This window comes from Pristiophorus japonicus, chromosome 7 (assembly GCF_044704955.1).
Source record: "Pristiophorus japonicus isolate sPriJap1 chromosome 7, sPriJap1.hap1, whole genome shotgun sequence".
In the NCBI taxonomy this organism is placed as follows: Eukaryota; Metazoa; Chordata; class Chondrichthyes; family Pristiophoridae; genus Pristiophorus; species Pristiophorus japonicus.
In genome coordinates, this window is record NC_091983.1 from 90,427,709 (window position 1) to 90,452,069 (window position 24,361).

General features: G+C 44.2%; 1 protein-coding gene across 1 annotated transcript in view; it reads right to left on the bottom strand.

The window, feature by feature from the left end:
- The window catches only part of LOC139267193 (dystrobrevin beta-like), an 843,282-nt gene that overhangs the window by 565,748 nt on the left and 253,173 nt on the right, over positions 1-24,361 (bottom strand). The window contains exon 4 of the mRNA XM_070885122.1: positions 5,238-5,318. Within this exon, the coding sequence (XP_070741223.1) occupies positions 5,238-5,318 (81 nt within the window). The remainder of the gene's footprint in view (positions 1-5,237; positions 5,319-24,361) is intronic.

Consider the following 24,361-nt stretch of genomic DNA (forward strand, 5'->3'; position numbering starts at 1 on the left):
GGGGCATAATTGGGAAGTTACACACTTAATTACACCTATTAGTGTGCCTTTTTTTTTACTGCCAATCTCATTAGCATATGCCGGAACGGAGCCCGAGAAACTCACACCATATATTGTCTCTAAGTATGAAATTAACATTTCAAGCCATCTAACCATCATTTATGCACATTAGGCACAGCAAGATTAAGAACATTCAGTTATAGATGCTTTTCAATTTTTAACGTGACTCATACTGAAGTCATAACAATTCCTTCAAAGAAACAACAAATACATGGCTGATCTCAGTGAGGATAAATAACTTTAAAAATTGCTTAAAAAAGAAAAACACCTTGGCCTAGAACCTCCACTTTTGTGGTTTTGGGTGATATTTCCAGCGTGGGCGGCATAAAAGGGTTTTCAGATCGCCGGCTTCTCGCCCGTTCTCAAACCACCCAGTCTCCACTTTTGAAAATGGGCGTGACCGCAAGTGATATAAAATGGGCGATAGCGTTAATGTTTTTTGACATAAAGCGTGGCCATCCTTTGCAATGGCATGGCTTCCCGCAATTCTGGAGGTCAAGGGTCACCATGACATGCACAGAAAAAGAGACAGAGAGAGAGAGGGAGCTCAGAGGGACTGAAGGCATGTCTGGGTGTGGTGTGGCTGCTTTGGGAGACAGGATGGAGACTTTAGAGCTTCACAGCAAGTAGGCAAACAAAAATTAGCTATTACCAGCCACATATTTGACATATTTTGGCCTATAATGGAGAGAGAGGAGGAGGCATCACAGCACGCTATGGAGACTGACGCTGGAGAGAGCAGTGAGGTAGGAGAGGAACACATTGGAGGTCGCAAAAGAGCCAGGAGGCTCTCGGACGAGGCAAATGCCTCCCTCTTGCAGGTGGTCGAGTTATGCTGGGGTGATTTGACACAGGGAGGGCATGGGAAGCCCACCCCAAAGGCCTACCAGAGGATATGGACCGAGATAGCAGAGATGGTCTCGTCGGTGACCAACGAGGTGCGTGAGGGCAACCAATGCCGCAAACGATGGAACGACCTTGTGGGATCCGCAAGAGTAAGTATTACATTGCTTTACATGTGCTTATGTATTTATATAATTTGATTTGTAACAGTCATGAGTGACTATCAGCAGATGTGAAGTCTTGCACTTTTACCGGGAATGTTTTACTCAAAGCCTGCATTCACTGTGTACGTCTTTAGGTAAAGAATGATAATTATCATTATAATCATGATTAGATCTGTCAGTTATGTGTTGCATCAGTGTCTGTGACAGTACCTAGCAATGATATCACGCAATGATCTCATGCCATGTCGTCCTGTCACCTTTTACAGAAGAAGCTATCGACGATGAGGTCCGTTTAGAGGCGAGCAGGTGGGGGACATCACAGAGATGGAGGAGTGAGTGCTCGCACTCGTGGGGGAGAACCCCTGCACAGCCACGGACGCATCTGCAGAACCTGAAGTGATGCCACGTAAGTAAAGCTTACACCATTGCGTCATGGAAAGTCTATAGATGCCACACCCACACATATCCGGATAGATGATTTCCAAAAGTGTCATAGAAATAATGCTGGCCTAATGAAAATCATTGCAATGCACAATGTGTTGATGGTCAAGAAATGTGATGTTTGTGATGATTTTGATAGCGGTGGTGCTTTTGTCATGCATATGCTGTGTGTAGCGCTGGACTCACCTGGTCACCCTAGCACCCACTTCTCCTCTAATAACCTCATTTGTGTTTTGCAGCTCAGCCAGCAGCGCAGCCCCAGGCAAGACCACAGAGGCCAGAAGGTGGGAGCGCGGGGCAGTAGTCAGTAGACGATCCTACTACATCTGGTGTTGAGGAGCTCCAATTCTCGCCCGTCAATCTGCTGGGTCTGTTCACCATGGAAGAGAGCGCGGACTTCGAAGAACCTGCATCGCCACGCTCCAGAGGCTATTCCACCCCAAGGCCATCTAGTGGTCCTCCGGTTATTCCCGCCTCCACTCTGGAGGTACCGGCCCCAAGCACCTCTCCACAGGGCACCCCATTTGTCCCCAGGATGGTGCCGACCCCGCGGAGGCCTCGTGGACGCAGCAGGTCTGTTCCATGAGCGCGACATGACAGCGGAGAGATGGTACAGTTGTCCAGAATGACTGTAGACATTGGTGACCAGCTCATCGAAGCATTGGGGGGCATATCCCGACAGCTGGCCACCATGACCGAGTACATTCCGCGCATGGCGGAGTCCCTGGATGCGATAGCCAGGAACACTGTTGCCACAGGCCTCCCAGTAGTCCCCGAGTGCGGCACTCCACCTCTAGGTTCCACACCACCACTGCGATGAGAGCAAGGACCAAAATTCTGCTTCTGCATCAGAGAATGTTGCCCCCTTGGCACCCCCCACACCCGTACCCGTGCAACGACCGCATCTGCCTTCATCCCCCACCCCCCCCCAATGAGGCACCGCCTGAGGAGCTCCGAGACCAGGCGCCGTGGAGCGAGGAGGGGAAGGGGTAGAGTTGGGGAGAAGGAGAGTGGGAAGGAAAATGAGGTGCATGTGAGCAGGTGATGGCTGTGTTATATCTCCATCTGGGTGTATGCAATTTGTTGCAATATATGAGGGCTGGGGACCACGCTCCTGCTTTGCCTTTGTATTCTGTGTTGCAGGACATTTGAACATGTGACTTATGTCAATGGTTGAAAAAGTGGGGTGTGGGTGGGGGTTGGGCGTTATTGGCTATGATACTTATGATTGCAGACCAATGTTGCTATTAAACTTTTGTCTCAAATAGCTGGACCATTACACACTGGTGATTCCTTACCATGAAAAGGGTAAATACAACTTAACATCAATCAACATAATAAACTTTAACTGGCACCAAGGTAATGAGCACCATTGATGTCTGAGCTGCACACACACAGCAGTGTGTCAGCGTTGTCACTCACATCAGCGCTCTTTCAGGCAAATCTTTCATATATCAGCTCCTCACGTAAGAGTGGGATTTAACAAATGCCAGCCACACCGCTGGCGTTCGTTCCGGTTAGCTCCACTTTTTGTGGGTGATTTTTTTGAGCGAGTGATATTGTGGGCGATATGTGTGCGAGGTGGTGAAATTGACGATGGGCGATCTCCATGTCCGCTAATTTGGGTAAATATGCTCTTTACGACAAGAAACAGTGGGCGGGCGTTAATATTGAATCTCTGCGTTAATTCCGTGCGGAAAGTAACGCTGGGTGGTATTATGGGCGTTGATTTCACCCATTCTGCTGATTCCGCCCAAAAAAGGTGGGCGGGCGGCAATATTTTTTCCCGGCATTAAGCACATGGGGAAAGTAACGCTCGGCGATAAGTTTCATAAAATAGCCCGTCTGTTTCCATTTTGTGCCAAAATGGGCGATATATGGACGTTATATGTCATTTCAGTGGTAAAATGGGTGTTAAGTGGGCATTAAGCATGCAAAAAAAGTGGCAGTTCTAGCCCCTTAGCCCAGATTTTCCTGTCAGAGTGGTACTCGCCGTAATTTATGTGTAAATGGTGTAGCAACTTCAAGAGAGGGGCAGATGTGTGGTTAAACGCGAATATCCAAAAGTTGCTTTGGAGTTGCGCTGCTCCATCTTCAGCTTCATGAAAACAGCATTTCGCTGTCTGGCTCACCATTAAAATGCATTGAATGGCATAAAGTTGCTGTATTTGCATAGTAAATACGAACTAAACTCGCCACCGAAAATTAAGTCTTGTCCATTCCAGTCTAAGTACTCTTTTAATGACATAAGTGTTGGTTACTGCCAGTCGACCTTTGGTACTAAAAATGAGCTATTACAAGTATCAAGTCCAATTCCTTCAGGTTTTGATTGTTGGAGATTTAAAAAATTTGAAATTTAAATTTTTTTTTAAACTTTTCCTTTCGGTCTCTTCTTTTCCTCTCTCAGTCCAATCTTTCTTGCCCTCTCTGTATTTCTCTTTCTGTATTTGATTTGGAATTGAATTCACCCGCTCTCATTTCTTTCTCAGTCGTTGAACTGGTAATTTCACAATGCTTCAATCCAATTGGTTAACGGGATACACAGCTACATGCACTGTTCCCCGGATTTTGCGTTGAGAATAACGGTGAGGCTAACAGCGATCACCGTTATTATGGAGTAAATCAGACAGCAACTTCCAGGTACGCACATGCGCAGTTATACGTGAAAATCTGGGCATTGCGGCCTGAGTTGCCCTGCTCCTCCACAGGCTGCGCTACAACAGTATCATGCCGATAGACACGGCATTGAAACACATGCAAGGGCATAAAGTTGCTGTACTTACCCATGAGTTACCCACTAAACATGGTAGAAAATGTGAGGGCTGGTGCATTCAGGTGTAAGTAAATTTTTAACAGCATGATCAGTCGCAATTATGCCAAACAATCTCTCTGGCCCTGAAAATTGAATTTTGCAAGTGTGGAATATCATTCCTTCAGAATGTAATTAGTGTTGGAGTTTTTTTTTAAATTTAAATTAAAATAATTTTTAAAAAACTTTTTCTGACTGTCTTTTTTTATCTCTCTTTAATCCCATCTTTCTTTCCCAATCTTTATTTCGCTTTCTGTACAATATTTAAAGTTAATTTATACTTCCTGGTTTTGACCCTGCGTGTCTCAGTGAGGATTCTTCACTCTGATTGGTTGAAGAGCCTTGCTATAGCTTGACTTGCTCACACACGCCACAGATCCCCTGTAGAGGGCGCCACATTGGATCGGACACCTGATGACAGCAAGTGTCCACACAAAAGCCTCATGAAAACTGTTGGCAGCTGTCAGCATAGCGCCGGTCCTTCACCACTAACTGCAAAATTAAGGCCATTATCAGCTCGCTCTTTCAGCAACTTGCTATGCAAAAATTTAAAAGCCTAAACGTGCAAGGGCAAATCTAACTAACGGCAGATGCCAGACGATAGAAAAATGACTGTTTCCTGATACATCTAAAATTTTGGGCTTAATTTTACCCGTTTTGAACCAGTGTAATTGCAGGAAATTCTGAAGTAGCGTAATTATGTACATAACACATTTACACACGAGTTTTCTTGAAATTTTATTCTGGGTATTTGCTTTACGCCCTGATTACGCATGTCTCTGGGTACAAATACATAGGAAATTCTACCTGCATGTGTCCAGCAAGTCACCCTCACTTCAATACTTAATGGCTCACCTCCACCCATGAATTCAAGGCTTTTCTTTAAAGAGAGAAATAATTTATGTTGAGTTAATACTTACGATTGCATCTTTTTTGCACAAATCGCAGCTTGCATGCTGTCCGGTAGGTTGAAAGCCTGATTACGTCATAATTTTGGGCCCCTGGAAGGAAAGCAAAATAATAGTCATCTTATGTACAGCCATAAAAAGACCAAGTCCCTGATGGCACAATGACATTAATGATATTTTCAACAGAATTAACGGCTGTTGTCAGTTAAATGGAAACAAATCCACTGGGAAATTCATTTTGCTGAATATTGGAATTGGAAACACAAATTACTTTGTAGAGGGTGATGCCGTGGATTACAACATTGTCTTTCCAGCCCCAGACTTTCAGCTTGAATCCAGGCAACATGGATGGATAAAAATAAGAGTTTTTATCCAATACATGTTTAACATGCACTAGTTAATACTGCTCATGTTACAATATGCTTCAACCGTTGAGTGGCTCGACAATATAATATTTCACAGAGAGCTCCATAAGTTTAGCTTGCAATGTCCAAGATTATAAAACTTATTAAAATGTGAAGTTACGTTGCATTTCATTTTTTTAAATCTATATGTGATATTTGCATTGGATTGAAGAATCGTTGACCTATTTCTTTAAAATGTTAATTTGGAGTTCTGTATTTATCTGAAATACATCTGTATATGCTGCAGAACTTGTGATCTGCGCTCATTACAGTGCAGAATGAAGAGATCATTATTTCACCAACCATTATTATTTCAGTGGAGTTTTCCTTAATCTGGAAGATAAGTTAAACTGATCAACAGGGTTATTGAAAGAGCAGACCTTTTCTGGAGTTCTGTGTTAGTTATGTCAGTCCCCCCCCATATCTCATTGCAAAACCAATTGCAATTCTTTTCAAAAACAATGGAAACTCCATTATTTCCATATAAATGACTTTGACTGTTTGCCAGGATTATATAAAGCAACACTCCGAATAGAAAAGCATCATAAAATGTGTCAGTCTGTTCCATTTTAAAGAACAATGTCAAAATTAATTCAAGTAGAGGTTGTACCTCTCCAGTCCGGCACCCTTGAGACCTGACCAGTGTCGGACTAGAGAATTTTCCGGATCACGGAAGGTCACGCCGAAACAAGACTTATCGGGTCCTGATGACAGCGCTGGGGCTCCTGAACGCCTCAGTCGTGCTCCGGCTGCAAAACTCGGGTCTCACTCCCTCTCCACACCGACCCGATCTAGGAGGGAACACCGGAGGAGCGGGGATAAGTGGAGCAGCCAGCCCCAGGACACAGCGCGCCGACCCCCCCACCTAGGAGGGAACACTGGAGGCAGCGGAGATAAGAGGAGCAGCCTTACACCATGCTAAAATCTCGGGCCTCCCGCTCTCGCGATGCTGCTTTGGAGCTCTTTTTCTGGAGGCAATTGCTGACAACGCTGCTGACAATGACCCGGCCGCGTTCTGTGCATGCACTGTGCAGAAACCTACTGCGCAGCATTTCGTCACTCAACATCTCTGTTTTTTTCAATCCTCCACGCCTCAGTCAGCTGCCTGCCCTTCCCTTCCCTTTCATTGCCCGGCCTGCTTACCTCCATGAACAGAAAGGGAACCTCCATGAACAGCGCGGGACGCCACCCCTGCCAGGAATGATGCCGGACCAGGGATGTTTCCGGACTAAAAAGAGTCCTGGACTGGTGAGGTACAACCTGTACCAGTAAAATTCTCTGCTTCAGCTGGAGAGCCGCTCTTTTATCTAAAGTGCTTAAATCTTTACCTCAGAAGTCAATCTAAGTGAACTCTTTGTGCTTGTAGTCAAACCACCTGCATTTCCAGGGCCCCAGTGCACCAGAATAGCCAAACACATCCCATCTGAGCATTTCCAGCAAGGCCACAAACTCAGACCCTGTAAGTGGCAAAATTATCTGGGAACACCTCGCTACACACAGTAACATGACCAAAACAAACTCCATAAGCACCAAATTGCACACTCCTGTTCCACCCCAAAACAATCTGTTTCCAAGGAAAACTAGAGGGTTCAGATAATGAAGATGTGAGGGAGCACCAATATGAAAATGATGAATGAGAATCAAATTTAAAAATGGAAAGGGATAATCAATTAAAAAAAGAATTGGAGAGCAAAGTGGAAAAAGCACGTAGTATAAGGAAGTCAACAGAACGAAACATGATGGTTTGCTAAGTCATATTGCGGTACGAAGTGGAGGCGATCATGACTTTAATCAGCAGGTGGAGGGATTTGAGGGGGTTGTTGAACCTGGGCAGTCCCTAGCACCTCTTGGCTGCCAGAATCGGGCTTCTGAATGCACTAAATTATTGTAAATTTTGCTTGGCTTAATCCTCATTATATTGAGGGAGAAATTAATATATTTTTTAAACTGCTTATCCATAATTTGTGAATGAGCAATGTAGGTTAAAAATGCTGTTCTCCAAGCTCATAGGCTATTGTTTACCCCACAATTCTCCAGAGGGAACATTGGGACCATGCACCTCAACTGTTCCCTGCTTGAGCACCTATGGCACAGGCCGATGAAGAATGGGGAACTAGGGGAAAAAAAACTTACAAAACCAGAGGGGAAAAAATAGAAAATGACCTTGGAATTCTTTCTGGAACGTCAAAAAATTGAGGGTTCTTTCCCTCCTTAACGTTACCTTCCTTCATTCAAACAGGTTTTTAATATCTAAGCTTATCATCTAACCACTATTGTCAAATTGCCATGACTGCTCTTGTACTTTTTCAAGCTGCATTTGGGACTTGGCCCTTCACCTATCGCAAATATTTGTTTTAATCGTACTTAAGTATCAGAGCAATAGTGAAAAGAAAACATTCATTCATAAAAAGGACTATTAAAATAATCCTGCATCTTTATACTTCCAATTTCATTTCAAGTGACACAAAATGTTTAATATTTAATATCAATTTCAAGTAATCAAACTGATTGTTGTGCTGAAATTCTTTCAACAAATAACAGAATACATGTTATTCATTATAATTAATGACCCACTAACAAACTGAAATCTCAGAAGTCACATTTCAAAATGCAATCTCTGCAATTTCAATGTGTAAATTCTAGAAAAATACAGACATGCTCCCATGACATTCTATAGCAGGAAAGGGATACTGAAGGAATGATCAGCCATGATCTTATCGAATGGTGGTGCAGGCTCGAAGGGCCGAATGGCCTACTCCTGCACCTATTTTCTATGTTTTTATGTTTTTTTTCTATGTTTCATGTTTCTGTTCAGTGAAATTTCACCACCTTTCTGCCTTAATATTGTTAATTATCCATTCTTAGTTCTTAAACAACAGTAACAAACATTCCCTATAAGCTTCCAGATTTTTGTAGAACATACATAATTAGACATTTTACACAAGACTAAATTACCATTTCAAATTTAAAACAATCAGTTGAAATCAAAATGGGGAAAAACAGCTTTAAGACATCAGTTAAAACCAAGCAAAACAAAACAAGGTGCCAAAATATAGCTTATTACTGACACAAGCTCAGTTCTTGACATAGCTCTCGAATAGATCAATCAAGTGTTCCTCAGTACTTTCTGCATCTAACTACTACTTTCCATCTACTGGTATAATGCAGAACAACAAGGCCTGTAATTTTCCAAATATTGCAAAGAGCAAGTTTAGTAAAACAGAAAAGACAGGAGAAAATTATTTATGTGTAGATACTTCCTTGGTTTTAGAGATATTTAGTGGACAGCTGCATTGCCGTTTGCTGCTTTTAATCTGACCACCATATAACAATATGCTCCATTCTAGCTATAATACAAGCTGATGCACCTTATTACACTGATAAAAAGCAAACAGATCAGTAATCAAGCTTGAACTGTTGCTTTAATTTAGCAATGTTGATGGAAGAGTCACTATTGTTGGAGCTACAAGCTATATAGTCTGATAGATATGTTTTAAACCTATATCCTTAATCAATCATTTACTAAATGCAGAATAGCACTCCTGCTACCCTACCAGTGCAACTATATGAGCAAGTTGTGACACCTGAACTACTTGCTCCCACTCATCCTATCAAGATATTTTAATACAACCTGAAGATTGAAGTGCAAGTCAAACCTTCAAGAGAACTTGAATTGTGCAACATTGAAGCACAAAGATGAGGAAGGTCCAACGTTCAATCCTTTGTATGTATTGAACTAGTTCACCTCAGCTGAGCCAGCCAGCATCAGATATTACAACTGGCGTAGTGTCTTTTTAAATTGGAAGAGAACTAACAGTTCCGGCTCCTGGTCACTATCTATGGTAATGTCTACTGCAAAGTGCTTACGTGTGGACATTTGCTGACAACAGGATCAGGATTACCTAAGATGCCTCCAACAAACTGAACAGTTTACTGTCACTTACTAACCAGTGTCACTTCAGAGGAGCTTCTTCAAGACTCAGCAGCTTAAGGCAGCGAGCAGCCATGCGGGGCTGAAAGATTCCATGTTTGACTCCTGCTCGGTGCTGACTTCACTGATCTTGGGTAGGGGCTGCTGCACAGTCAATACAATTGGTCTTAGGATCTCTGAAATAATTGTCCAGGATCCTTGTGCCCAAACACTATCCAGCAGCACTTGCTTCATTAATGGACAGTAAGAGGACAGAATTCCTAAGTAGTCTTCCATAATTCACAATCAGAGGTCAAAGAGCTGATCCAACTAAGGGTGATGTGTAGGGATAACAGGAAACAAGGAAACCCGTGCTCACTGCAATTGGGATTCAAGGGTGCTTACTGATTGAGTTACTAGTCAACCAGTAATGGACTATTTTAAAGCCTAAGCCTTGACAGATACCACAAGTCCATCACTGCCTCTGTATAGAAATACACTGATTCTATGAAAATGAAACCTCATTAAAAATTACAATAGATATTAGTTTCAAACTAATCTGAGAAAATACTCATCTGTTTGCAAAAGCACAGAGGGAAGCAGTTGAAAATGTACAAACTGTCAAAGATTTGCTCCCACCGCTCTTCCAGAAACAAATAACTTGAGTCATAAAATTCCCCAAAGAAAGTGGAAGATTTCAGGCTCTCTCTACTTACTGGGACATTTGAGAAACTCAAATTGCATTAGTCATAAATGTCAGCAGAGAACCGTTAGGGTTACAGAGCAAAAAAATAGCTACTAATTGTCACAAGATCAAAGGAATTAGGAGCAGGAGTAGATCATATCGCCCTTTGAGCATTCTCTGCCATTCAGTAAGATCATGGCTGATCTTCTACATCAACTCCATTTTCCCACCGATCCCCATATCCCTTCATTCCCTTTGTGCCCAAAACTCTATCGATCTCAATGTGGAATATACTCAAAGACCGCAGCCCTCTGAGGTTGAGAATTTCAAAGATTCACAAACCTCTGAGTGAAGAAATTTCTCTTCATCTCAGTCCTAAATCCCAAGGACCCCTTATCTTGAGACTATGCCCCCTAATTCTAGACTCTCCAGCCAGGGTAAACAGCCTCTCAGCATTCACCCCGACAAGCCCATTCAGAATCATATATGTTTCAATGAGATCATCTCTCATTCTTCTAAACTCGAGAAAATACAGGCCTATTCTCAATAATTTTACCTCCCATCTCTAAATTAGATATAGATTACTTAACATGGGCCTGAAAACCATAAATTTAAATTAGTGAAAAGTAATCGAACAAGAGAATCCTTGATTGCTTGTGACCATATTCCAAGTTGTTCCATTTATACTTTGTGGTCATGCTAGGGAGGTAGTGTGGGTGAGTGGTCAGGGATAGAGAAGGTTTTCAGGAAAGAATTAGGATTGTTTTTCTCGAGCTCCAAGTCGAATCCATACATGGATAGACGCCACTGTTGGGGTAAAAAGAATTCTCTTCCTCAAGGTGGACTCCCTGATATAAGGAAACGACATCTGCCCGTATTGTACAGCGACCACGGAATCACGCAGACGAAACCTCGGTTAACCGATTTTATTCGAACATGCTCAGGAAATGTTCCGATGAACACATCCCAGTACAAGAGTTCTACAAGCAGTTATGCGATTTTTCGAGGTGTGTGACCCTCCTACAAAACCACCGATTGGTCTACTGCTCAGACTGTCTAAGTGGTTCCCCCCCACCTGTCCATCTCCCATCACACATCATCCTCCCGGAAGGTGTTCAACGTTGCCTCAATTCCTCATGACGTGTGAATCGGCCTTGCTTCCCAGGGTTTGCGATCAGATTCAGATGCTGTTTACAATCTATGTTCCCAAACATTTGTGTCCTTGTTCTCTGAACTGAATGAGTGTTCTAAGGTTAATCTAACGGATGGTTCATTACCCATCAAGCTTCGCTATCCCCCTCTTACTAGCCCAATGTAAGCGAGTGTATGAGCGTGCTTTACATACATACATCGGTCAATATTACAATCCATAGCGTAAGACAGAGGAACTCCCGATTCCTCAGAACCTCCTAATTCCCTTATACTTCTTACTCAAGTGTACTTTGTACCCCCTTACAATCCCCCTTAATGGCCCTTGGCTATATGCCCAAGGTTTCCCAATTAATTCCTCATGGGTGAGCTTCTAGGGTTGTCCTTTCACTGGGCTACTTCCCCAACTGCAGGACCCACCTGTTAGCTTTCCCATTAAGGTTATACGAGATAAGTCCTTTCTTCCGGACTGTCTATATTCCCTTTATTCAATGTTTTAACTATTGTTCGGGCTATTGCCTGCTTCTTACGTCGGTTACACTTTTTACAGGCTAATACTAGCAAGATGACCAATATGCTCCCTTGCACTACAACCAGTCCATGTGACACTATCTGTATCCACAGATGCACTTGCACATTGAGTTCAGCATTCCATTTTCTCAATGTTCGAATTCTGCCCCGCCTGGGGTATCTTCTGTTTCTTCTATCTTTCTTGATCTTCCACCACCTGAGTTCTTCTCTATGTTGCTTCAAATATTCTCTTTTCCAATTCAGTCAAGTTTGTTTCTCATTCAGTTTGAGTATCGGTTTTCCTTGTGGCCCGATGGCCTTCTCATACCCTTCTCAGATAGTGTCTATCATTGTCCCATTGATGGTTTCTTCTTTCAGGTCAGAGCTTATAACGTATCCATTTATGTGTGTCTCGTCAAGCGGGGTAAAGCAGAAGTCAGTATTCCTGATGGCGCATAAGGTATTTGTGACCGTTATCTCAGTCGCGTGGTGCTCACACACCATTTTGAAGTTGCTCTAGGTTATGTTGTTTACCATTGAGTAACCATTCTGCGCATTCCATTTCTGTCTGTATGATTCTATTCAAGTTTCTTTCCGCTCTATTTATCGAATTTATAATTCTGGCATGGTCTTGCAATGTGTGGGCCACTTGTAATAATTCCCTTTCCACACCAGTCCCCAGTTGTGCCTGTACCTTCTCATTATCCTCATCCCTCTCCAACTATCCCTGTAAGGTTCGTGTTAGGGCATCGACTCAATCATCTATCGTGTGCAGGTCTATAGTGTTTACCGTCGTAACGCCCGCCGCATATCCCGCGCATACCATTTCTAGTATCTTTCTTTTTCCCCAGTCCCGCTTTTTACCTGACCCTCTTTCCACATTAAACTTCATGGTTTTTGATTTAGCGCCTTTAAGTTAAGTGCTCGCAGGGTCAGGTTTCTATGCAGGCTTATGGTGTTTGACCCACAGAAGCTGGGGATGGTTAAGTCTGTTAAATTTAGGAATACAGTAATTATTCGCTGATGTACCCTGAAGTGTATCTTATCTTTGGTTTGCCTTATTATCAATCCCTCTTTTGCCCCAGCGCTCATAGTTGGACACATTGGTGGCATTGGGGGTGTGGTGGTTGGAGCCCTGGTAGTGCTCAATATTGCTAAAGTAGTAGGTGGGGCTGTGTGGGTGGGTCTATCTCAGGATATAACCCTCCACCACCATTCAGAGATGTTGAGTGAAATCTTTGTCCCCCGCCTCCTGGTTATAAAACACACCGTGGTCTTATTCACACTAATTATTCGTCCCGTATTACTGGCCCATCCCCAATGTTGTTTCGTTTCCTTGCTATGTTGTTTTATGCCCGTTATTCCAACGCTGCAATTTAAGTCCACTTTTGCTCCGTCCATCACCGTCAGCGTTTTTGATTCTTTATTACAATTAATGTCGCCCGAATCCCTGTAATACAGGCCTTGCTGTCCCTCAGCCCGTTGTCCTTGATATAAGGATGAGTTACCCCACGTGGTTCCCACGAGCACCGAAATCCCTAGAAAAAAACAATTATTTCCCGATCGTCACCGGTTAATTATTGACCATGCTTTTTCAACTGGGTCCAGTGTTCCCACTTGCCAATACCCCTTATAACTACGCAGGTGCACATGTCCCTTACCAGTACCTGATGGGGTCCAGTTCACTTTGGTGCGAGCCCAGAACTCTTTAGGTTAATCCTTACCATTTGGGGTACTTGGACCTTCTGTTCCTTAGTGTCGTTCTCCAAGTCCTCGATTTCTTACTGATCTCTAGCCTGTGCTTTTAAGTCATGTAACTGCTTACAGAGTTCCATCACAAACCTCCGTATCCTGTCTTTATAAGGTCCTATGTCCTTGCTTCCTATAACCAAGACTTCTGGCAGTATCATTGCCTTGGCTAGGGCCGCTTTTATTCGTTCCACCAATCTGGAAGATTCTGGATGGTATGGGATATTTTTGCCTAATCTCGAATAAAGTGCAGGTCTGTTTCATCACCTTCCCTGTGAAGTGTGTACCTTGATCTGAGTCCAACTGTAGTGGCATTCCCCATCGGGGTATTATTTCCTCTACTAGGATCCTGGCCACGGTTTCTGATGAACAATTTCTAGTGGCGAAAGCTTCTACCCATTTCATAAACTGGTCTATTGTCTTTCCCTTATTGCTGGGTAACAGTCCAGTAAAATCTATCTGTAAGTTTTTCCAGGGTCCTTCCTGTCAGGGCTGATGTCCCATTCTGACCTTTACTTTCCCCCCTGGGTTGTATTCTGCACATGTCACGCACCTTCTACAGTGGTTCTCTATACTTCTACCCATTCTCTTCCACCACCAGCATCTGGACATTGAACTTTTCATGTTAGTTCTACCTGTATGAACATACCTGTGGTATAAATTCCCATCTTTCCTTCATACCCCATCGATCCCTTATTGGGCCCCCCTCTGCTTCCACCCCTCCTGGTTTCTCCCTGTTCCTTAAGCATGTTTACTTCCTCAGGCCCGATTGTACATGCTCCGGCCTGGGCTTCCCTGGCCAGTGTACCTGTCTCCGCCACCTGCTTGGCTGCCCATGCATTTCCCTGTTGGTGTTGATCAGTAATTTTTTTTAAGTACGCTTTGACTTTTATTCGAACACTCTTGGCGTAGGAGGGAGGCTTCCACTAATTCTTTAACAATCTTTAATTGGCCCTCCTGCTGAGGTCATGTATCCTCGTCTGCTCCAGGTTATCATATAATTATGCACTACTCCAAAAGCATATCGACTGTACAGATGTTTTCCCTTAGCCATCCTCAGAGCCTCGATGAGAGCCATCAATTCAGTCACTTGAGCCGATAGGCCCCCTTCAAGCAGTCCTTTCTTTCTAACCTGTCCATTGCTATTTACCACGGCCCATCCCATCCGTGGTGTCCCGTTGATATAGCGTCAGAACCCATCTACGTATAGATCCATGTCTGCCTCCTGAAGCGGGGTTTCACTAGCCTGACTACTTTCCTCGATTTCTTCTGTCGGGCTACATGGATGTTCCTTTCCCTGCGTAATGATCCATCCTGCAGGGTTGTAACAGTGTCTTTTATTGTTCCGTCTCGTTGGGAGGGTAAGACCATTGCTTCCCATCTGGTCCTTTGTATGTCAGATATCGTTTTTAGCCTTCCTGTGTTAAGCACTTCTGCTAAGCTATGCGAGGTATGTAGGATAACGTGTCCCGACATTACTTTGCCACTGGCCTATGCCTGTCCCCATGTAATGATCTTTACTGTAGTGGGTATAGATTCTGGTCAGGTAATCTCAGGGCTGGAGCACTTGTGAGAGTTTATTTTAACCTTACAACCACAATTTCCTGATCAGGGCCCCAGTTTACAGGCTCTTGGGAGGGTTTCCCCCTTTGACCAGGTTCTGTATAGGCTGGGCCATCTCAGCATATTCGGGAATAATGTTTCTGCAGTAGCTGAACAGCCCTAGGACCAGCCTGACCCCTTTCATGGCCCCTGGCATCTGTCTCTTCCCTTGTGTTATGTATTCTAGATATGTTACTTCACTCTTTCCATATTAAAGATTACACATTTTTTTAAAAATTCTTTATAACCATTACAATGTTATTTTTCTTCTGGCACGTGGGAAAATATTCACTTCCAATTAAGAAACCCAAATTAATAATGTCCAGTATATTTTAAATTCCATGCAGCGACGCTAAAGTTGTTTGGTGAACTAAATAAAACAGCTGTCAGTGGAAAGGGTTAACTCCTTTGCAGGTTTGTAAGAAAGCCTGATATCATTACGTGATTTTGCGTAATTCTTTTTTTTAAAACCTTTCCCGGTATCAGAATACAGCATCCATTTTAAAAAGGTTTTCAAACCTGAAATTTAAATCTCCTTTACTGCAGTAGAAACTTTCCTGTAATTTAAAATAGCATTTTCAAAACAACCAAACGGCAACTTCTATCACATAGAGTGTCTTTTATCTCTTTTCCAATATTCACACTTTGAAACAAAACCAGAATTTCATTTAGACATTGGTTAATTACCTTCCAGTTAAAGCAATATCTTTTTCACAGCCAATATCAAATAGCATCCAGTAAGTTACATCTTTTTCCATTGTTAATTTAAACTACATAAGAAAATTGCAAAAAATATTTTTCCCAATTAAACGTTCAATGGTTTCTTCTTTCTAGCTTCAAGGTTGCAAGTTTTATCGAGAACAAACATACCATGTGGGAACTCAGGGACACTTCTGGTGTCCCTGACGACTACGTGTGCGGGAAGTGTATCCGCCTCGAGCTCCTGACGGTCCGCGTTGCGGAATTGGAGCTGAGGGTGGATTCACTCTGGAGCATCCACGATGCTGAGAATGACGTGAGTATCACGTGTAGTGAGTTGGTCTTACCACAGGAGAAGGGTCCACAGCCAGATAGGGAATGGAAGACCAGCAGGAAGAGTAGTGCATGGAAGGTAGTGCAGGGGTCCCCTGTGGTCATCCCCCTGCAAAACAGATACACCACTTTGAGTACTGTTGGGGGGGATGACTCATCAGGGGAGGGCAGCAGCAGCCAAGTTCATGGCACCGTGGCTGGCTCTGCTGCACAGGAGGGCAGGAAAAAGAGTGGGAGCGCGATAGTGATAGGGGATTCAATGGTGAGGGGAATAGATAGGCGTTTCTGCGGCCGCAACCGAGACTCCAGGATGGTATGTTGCCTCCCTGGTGCAAGGGTCAAGGATGTCTCGGAGCGGGTGCAGGACATTCTGAAATGGGAGGGAGAACAGCCAGTTGTCGTGGTGCACATTGGTACCAACGACATAGGTAAAAAAAAGGGATGAGGTCCTACGAAACGAATTTAAGGAGCTAGGAGCTAAATTAAAAAGTAGGACCTCAAAAGTAGTAATCTCGGGATTGCTACCAGTGCCACGTGATAGTCAAAGTAGGAATCGCAGGATAGCGCAGATGAATACGTGGCTAGAGCAGTGGTGCAGCAGGGAGGGATTCAAATTTCTGGGGCATTGGAACCGGTTCTGGGGGAGGTGGGACCAGTACAAACCGGACGGTCTGCACCTGGACAGGACCGGAACCAATGTCCTAGGGGGAGTGTTTGCTAGTGCTGTTGGGGAGGAGTTAAACTAATATGGCAGGGGGATGGGAACCAATGCAGGGAGACAGAGGGAGACAAAAAGGAGGCAAAAGCAAAAGACAGAAAGGAGATGAGGAAAAGTGGAGGGCAGAGAAACCCAAGGCAAAGAACAAAAAGGGCCACTGTACAGCAAAATTCTAAAAGGACAAAGGGGGTTACAAAAACAAGCCTGAAGGCTTTGTGTCTAAATGCAAGGTGGATGAATTAACTGTGCAAATAGATGTTAACAAATATGATGTGATTGGGATTACGGAGACGTGGCTCCAGGATGATCAGGGCTGGGAACTCAACATCCAGGGGTATTCAACATTCAGGAAGGATAGAATAAAAGGAAAAGGAGGTGGGGTAGCATTGCTGGTTAAAGAGGAGATTAATGCAACAGTTAGGAAAGACATTAGCTTGGATAATGTGGAATCTATATGGGTAGAGCTGCAGAACACCAAAGGGCAAAAAACGTTAGTGGGAGTTGTGTACAGACCTCCAAACAGTAGTAGTGATGTTGGGGAGGGCATCAAACAGGAAATTAGGGATGCATGCAATAAAGGTGCAGCAGTTATAATGGGTGACTTTAATATGCACATAGATTGGGCTAGCCAAACTGGAAGCAATACAGTGGAGGAGGATTTCCTGGAGTGCATAAGGGATGGTTTTCTAGACCAATATGTCGAGGAACCAACTAGGGGGAGGCCATCTTAGACTGGGGTGTTGTGCAATGAGAGAGGATTAATTAGCAATCTCATTGTGCGAGGCCCCTTGGAGAATGAAACAGTTAATTCAGAGACCATGGTCCAGAACTTAAAGAAGGGTAACTTTGAAGGTATGAGGCGTGAATTGGCTAGGATAGATTGGCGAATGATACTTAAGGGGTTGACTGTGGATGGGCAATGGCAGACATTTAGAGACCGCATGGATGAATTACAACAATTGTACATTCCTGTCTGGCGTAAAAATAAAAAAGGGAAGGTGGCTCAACCGTGGCTATCTAGGGAAATCAGGGATAGTATTAAAGCCAAGGAAGTGGCATACAAATTGGCCAGAAATAGCAGTGAACCCGGGGACTGGGAGAAATTTAGAACTCAGCAGAGGAGGACGAAGGGTTTGATTAGGGCAGGGAAAATGGAATACGAGAAGAAGCTTGCAGGGAACATTAAGGCGGATTGCAAAAGCTTCTATAGGTATGTAAAGAGAAAAAGGTTTGTAAAGACAAACGTAGGTCCCCTGTAGTCAGAATCAGGGGAAGTCATAACGGGGAACAAAGAAATGGCAGACCAATTGAACAAGTACTTTGGTTCGGTATTGACTAAGGAGGACACAAACAACCTTCCGGATATAAAATGGGTCAGAGGGTCTAGTAAGGAGGAGGAACTGAGGGAAATCTTTATTCGTTGGGAAATTGTGTTGGGGAAATTGATGGGATTGAAGGCCGATAAATCCCCAGGGCCTGATGGACTGCATCCCAGAGTATTTAAGGAGGTGACCTTGGAAATAGCGGATGCATTGACAGTCATTTTCCAACATTCCATTGACTCTGGATCAGTTCCTATCGAGTGGAGGGTAGCCAATGTAACCCCACTTTTAAAAAAGGAGGGAGAGAGAAAACAGGGAATTATAGACCGGTCAGCCTGACCTCAGTAGTGGGTAAAATGATGGAATCAATTATTAAGGATGTCATAGCAGCGCATTTGGAAAGAGGTGACATGATAGGTCCAAGTCAGCATGGATTTGTGAAAGGGAAATCATGCTTGACAAATCTTCTGGAATTTTTTGAGGATGTTTCCAGTCGAGTGGACAAGGGAGAACCAGTTGATGTGGTATATTTAGACTTTCAGAAGGCTTTCGACAAGGTCCTACACAAGAGATTAATGTGCAAAGTTAAAGCACATGGGATTGGGGGTAGTGTGCTGACGTGGATTGAGAACTGGTTGTCAGACAGGAAGCAAAGAGTAGGAGTAAATGGGTACTTTTCAGAATGGCAGGCAGTGACTAGTGGGGTACCGCAAGGTCCTGTGCTGGGGCCCCAGCTGTTTACATTGTACATTAATGATTTAGACGAGGGGATTATATGTAGTATCTCCAAATTTCCGGATGACACTAAGTTGGGTGGCAGTGTGAGCTGCGAGGAGGATGCTATGAGGCTGCAGAGTGACTTGGATAGGTTAGGTGAGTGGGCAAATGCGTGGCAGATGAAGTATAATGTGGATAAATGTGAGGTTATCCACTTTGGTGGTAAAAACAGAGAGACAGACTATTATCTGAATGGTGACAGATTAGGAAAAGGGGAGGTGCAACGAGACCTGGGTGTCATGGTACATCAGTCATTGAAGGTTGGCATGCAGGTACAGCAGGCGGTTAAGAAAGCAAATGGCATGTTGGCCTTCATAGCGAGGGGATTTGAGTACAGGGGCAGGGAGGTGTTGCTACAGTTGTACAGGGCCTTGGTGAGGCCACACCTGGAGTATTGTGTACAGTTTTGGTCTCCTAACTTGAGGAAGGACATTCTTGCTATTGAGGGAGTGCAGCGAAGATTCACCAGACTGATTCCCGGGATGGTGGGACTGACCTATCAAGAAAGACTGGATCAACTGGGCTTGTATTCACTGGAGTTCAGAAGAATGAGAGGGGACCTCATAGAAACGTTTAAAATTCTGACGGGTTTAGACAGGTTAGATCAGGAAGAATGTTCCCAATGTTGGGGAAGTCCAGAACCAGGGGTCACAGTCTGAGGATAAGGGGTAAGCCATTTAGGACCGAGATGAGGAGAAACTTCTTCACCCAGAGAGTGGTGAACCTGTGGAATTCTCTACCACAGAAAGTAGTTGAGGCCAATTCACTAAAATATTCAAAAGGGAGTTAGATGAAGTCCTTACTACTCGGGAGATCAAGGGGTATGGCGAGAAAGCAGGAATGGGGTACTGAAGTTTCATGTTCAGCCATGAACTCATTGAATGGCGGTGCAGGCTAGAAGGGCTGAATGGCCTGCTCCTGCACCTATTTTCTCTGTCTATGTTTCTATATAGACTCATTGTTTCCTCCCCACCCCCCACCTTTTGTATCCTAACTTAATATTTTGATGGCCTTCCTCCACTCCATAGTTAAACATGTTTGTTTCTTTTTCTCGGCACAAAGCTGCAGCTACTGCGTCGGGTTTAACTCGGAAGTTTTTATTATTTTCACATTCTTTACTACCAACAGTTATACCTGGGACCCTTTTGGTCCATAGCTCAGAGACCCCCCTTGGTCTTCATTTCATTCCACTGGCCAGTTTTTCCTAAACATTCTGGGGTCCCATCCCCCTTTAGGTTGTATTACTGCTTGTTTGCGCGCGCACGATTAATACAGACTTCTCCCTGTTATTACTGTGTCACCCGTCACGCTTCAGGAATCACACCAATCCCCTACCTTGGTTTTCGTCCTTCCGTGGTTCGCTATAACTTAGTTATAAAGATTACCCCCTTCTAGTTCTTTATACAGATTACCTTCTTCCCCATTAATGCTACAGCTCTGCAGGTGGTAAACATATTCACTGCCATTGCTAGCTGCCACATCATCTGGGTCGGAGGGGCTGCATCCTGCTCGCAGCGCTAATTGTTGGGGTAAAAAGACTTCTCTTCCTCAAGATGGACTCCCTGATTTCAGGAATCGACACCTGCCTGTATTGTACAGCGACCACAGAATCACGCAGACGAAACCTCGGTTAACCGGTTTTATTCAAACATGCTCGGGCAATGTTCCGATGAACACTTTCCAGTACAAGAGTTCTACAAGCACAGTTATACGATTTTTTGATTTGTGCGACCCTCCTACAAAACCACCGATTGGCCTACTGCTCAGACTGTCTGAGTGGTTCCCCCACATGTCAATCTCCCATCAGTCAGTCGAGGAGGCGGGAGCTCGGAGCAGCGCGAGTCCGGGGTCGGCAAGAGGCCTATAAAGGCCAGCGGGAGTCGAACAGTTCGAGCAGTCGGTCGAGGAGGCGGGAGCTCGGAGCAGCGCGAGTCCGGGGTTGGCGAGAGGCTTACCGGTGCAGCTGCAGCAGGGACAGGGACAGAAAGCAAAAAAGTAAAAATAAATCGAAAGGTGACGTCACAGCCAAGGGGGTAAGTGATTGGTAATTAGTTTTCTTTTTCTTTTCGATTTCAGTAAGGAACCTTTAGTATTGTTGTTGCCAAATTAAGTTAATCTAGGGAATAAGTCATGGCAGGAGAGCTTGGACACGTGTTATGCTCTTCCTGTACCATGTGGGAAATCAGGGATGCCTCTGGTGTCCCTGACGACTACATGTGTGGGAAGTGTGTCCGCCTCCAGCTCCTGACGAACCGCGTTGCGGAACTGGACCTGCGGGTGGATTCACTCTGGAGCATCCACGATGCTGAGAATGACGTGAATAGCATGTTTAGCGAGTTGGTCTTACCGCAGGTAAAGGGTACACAGCCAGATAGGGAATGGAAGACCAACAGGAAGAGCAGTACAAGGAAGGTAGTGCAGGGATCCCCTGCGGTCATCCCCCTGCAAAACAGATACACTGCTTTGGGTACTGTTGAGGGGGATGACTCATCAGGGGAGAGCAGCAGCAGCCAGGTTCATGGCACTATGGCGGGCTCTGCTGCACAGGAGGGCAGGAAAAAGAGTGGGAGAGCGATAGTGATAGGGGATTCGATTGTAAGGGGAATAGACAGGCATTTCTGCGGCCGCAACCGAGACTCCAGGATGGTATGTTGCCTCCCTGGTGCAAGGGTCAAGGATGGCTCGGACCGGGTGCAGGACATTCTGAAAAGGGAGGGTGACCAGCCAGTTTCGTGGTGCATATAGGTACCAACGATATAGGTAAAAAATGGGATGAGGTCCTACGAGACGAATTTAGGAAGCTAGTAGTTAAATTAAAAAGTAGGACCTCAAAAGTAGTAATCTCAGGATTGCTATCAGTGCCACGTGCTAGTCAGAGTAGGAATCGCAGGATAGCTCAGATGAATACGTGGCTTGAGCAATGGTGCAGAGGGGAGGGATTCAAATTTCTGGGACATTGGAACCGGTTCTGGGGGAGGTGGGACCAGTACAAACCGGATGGTCTGCACCTGGGCAGGACTGGAACCAATGTCGTGGGGGGAGTGTTTGCTAGTGCTGTTTGGGAGGAGTTAAACTAATATGGCAGGGGGATGGGAACCTATGCAGGGAGACAGAGGGGAATAAAATAGAGACAGAAGCAAAAGATAGAAAGGAGAATAGTAAAAGTGGAGGGAAGAGAAACCCAAGGCAAAAAACAAAAAGAGCCACTTTACAGCAGAATTCTAAAGGGTCAAAGTGTGTTAAAAAGACAAGTCTGAAGGCTCTGTGCCTCAATGCGAGGAGTATTCGGAATAAGGTGGATGAATTAACTGCACAGAAAGCAGTAAACATGTATGATGTGATTGGCATCACAGAGACATGGCTCCAGGATGATCAAGGCTGGGAACTCAACATCCCAGGGGTATTCAGCATTTAGGAAGGATAGACAGAAAGGAAAAGGAGGCAGGGTAGCATTGCTGGTTAAAGAGGAAATTAATGCAATTGTAAGGAAGGACATTAGCTTGGATGATGTGGAATCGGTATGGGTGGAGCTACGGAATACCAAAGGGCAGAAAACACAAGTGGGAGTTGTGTACAGGCCACCAAATAGTTGTGGTGAGGTTGGGGACAGCATCAAACAAGAAATGAGGGAGGTGTGCAATAAAGGTACAGCAGTTATCATGGACGACTTTAATCTGCATATTGATTGGGCTAACCTAACTGGTAGCAATACGGAGGAGGAGGATTTCCTGGAGTGTATTAGGGATGGATTTCAGGACCAATATGTCGAGGAACAAACCAGCCATCCTAGACTGGGTGATGTGTAATGAGAAGGGACTAATTAGCAATCTTGTTGTGCGAAGCCCCTTGAGGAAGAGTGACCATAATATAGTAGAATTCTTTAGTAAGATGGAAAGTGGCAAAGTTAATTCAGAAACTAGGGTCCTGAACTTAAGGAAAGGTAACTTTGATGGTATGAGGCGCGAATTGGCGAGATTAGACTGGCAAATGATACTTAAAGGGTAGACTGTGGATAGGCAATGGCAAACCTTTAAAGATCATATGGACGAACTTCAACAATTGTACATCCCTGTCTGGAGTAAAAATAAAACGGGAAGGTGGCTCAACTGTGGCTAACAAGGGAAATTAAGGATAGTGTTAAATCCAAGGAAGAGGCATATAAATTAGCCAGAAAAAATAGCAAGCTGGAGGACTGGGAGAAATTTAGAATACAGCAGAGGACAAAGGGTTTAATTAAGAGGGGGAAAATAGAGTACGAGAGGAAATTGCCGGAAACATAAAAAATAACTGCAAAAGCTTCTATAGCTATGTCAAGAGAAAAAGATTAGTGACGACATACGTTGGTTCCTTGCAGTCGGATTCAGGTGAATTTATAATGGGGAACAAACAAATGGCAGACCAACTGAACAAGTACTTTGTTTCTGTCTTCACAATGGAAGACACAAATAACCTTCCCGATGTACTAGGGGTCCGAAGGTCTAGAGAGAAGCAGGAACTGAAGGATATCCTTATTAGGCGGGAAATTGAAGGGATTGAAGGCCGATAAATCCCCAGGGACTGATAGTCTACATCCCAGAGTATTTAAGGAAGTGGCCCAAGAAATAGTGGATGCATTGGTGATCATTTTCCAACAGTCTATCGACTCTGGATAAGTTCCTATGGACTGGAGGGTTGCTAATGTAACACCATTTTTTAAAAAAGGAGGGAGAGAAAACGGGTAATTATAGACCAGTTAGCCTGACATCAGTAGTGGGGAAAATGTTGGAATCAATCATTAAGGATGAAATAGCAGCACATTTGGAAAGCAGTGATAGAATTGGTCCAAGTCAGCATGGATTTATGAAGGGGAAATCATGCTTGACAAATCTTCTGGAATTTTTTGAGGATGTAACTAGTAGAGTGGACAGGGGAGAACCAGTTGATGAGGTGTATTTGGACTTTCAAAAGGCGTTTGACAAGGTCCCACACAAGAGATTGTTGTGCAAAATCAAAGCACATGGTATTGGGGGTAATGTCGTGACGTGGATAGAGAACTGGCTGGCAGACAGGAAGCAGAGAGTCGGGATTAACGGGTCCTTTTCAGAATGGCAGGCAGTGACTAGTGGAGTGCCGCAGGGCTCAGTGCTGGGACCTCAGCTCTTTATAATATATATTAATGATTTGGATGATGGAATTGAGTGTAATATCTCCAAGTTTTCAGATAACACTAAACTGGGTGGCGATGTGAGCTGTGAGGAGGACGCCAAGAGGCTGCAGGGTGATTTGGACAGGTTATGCG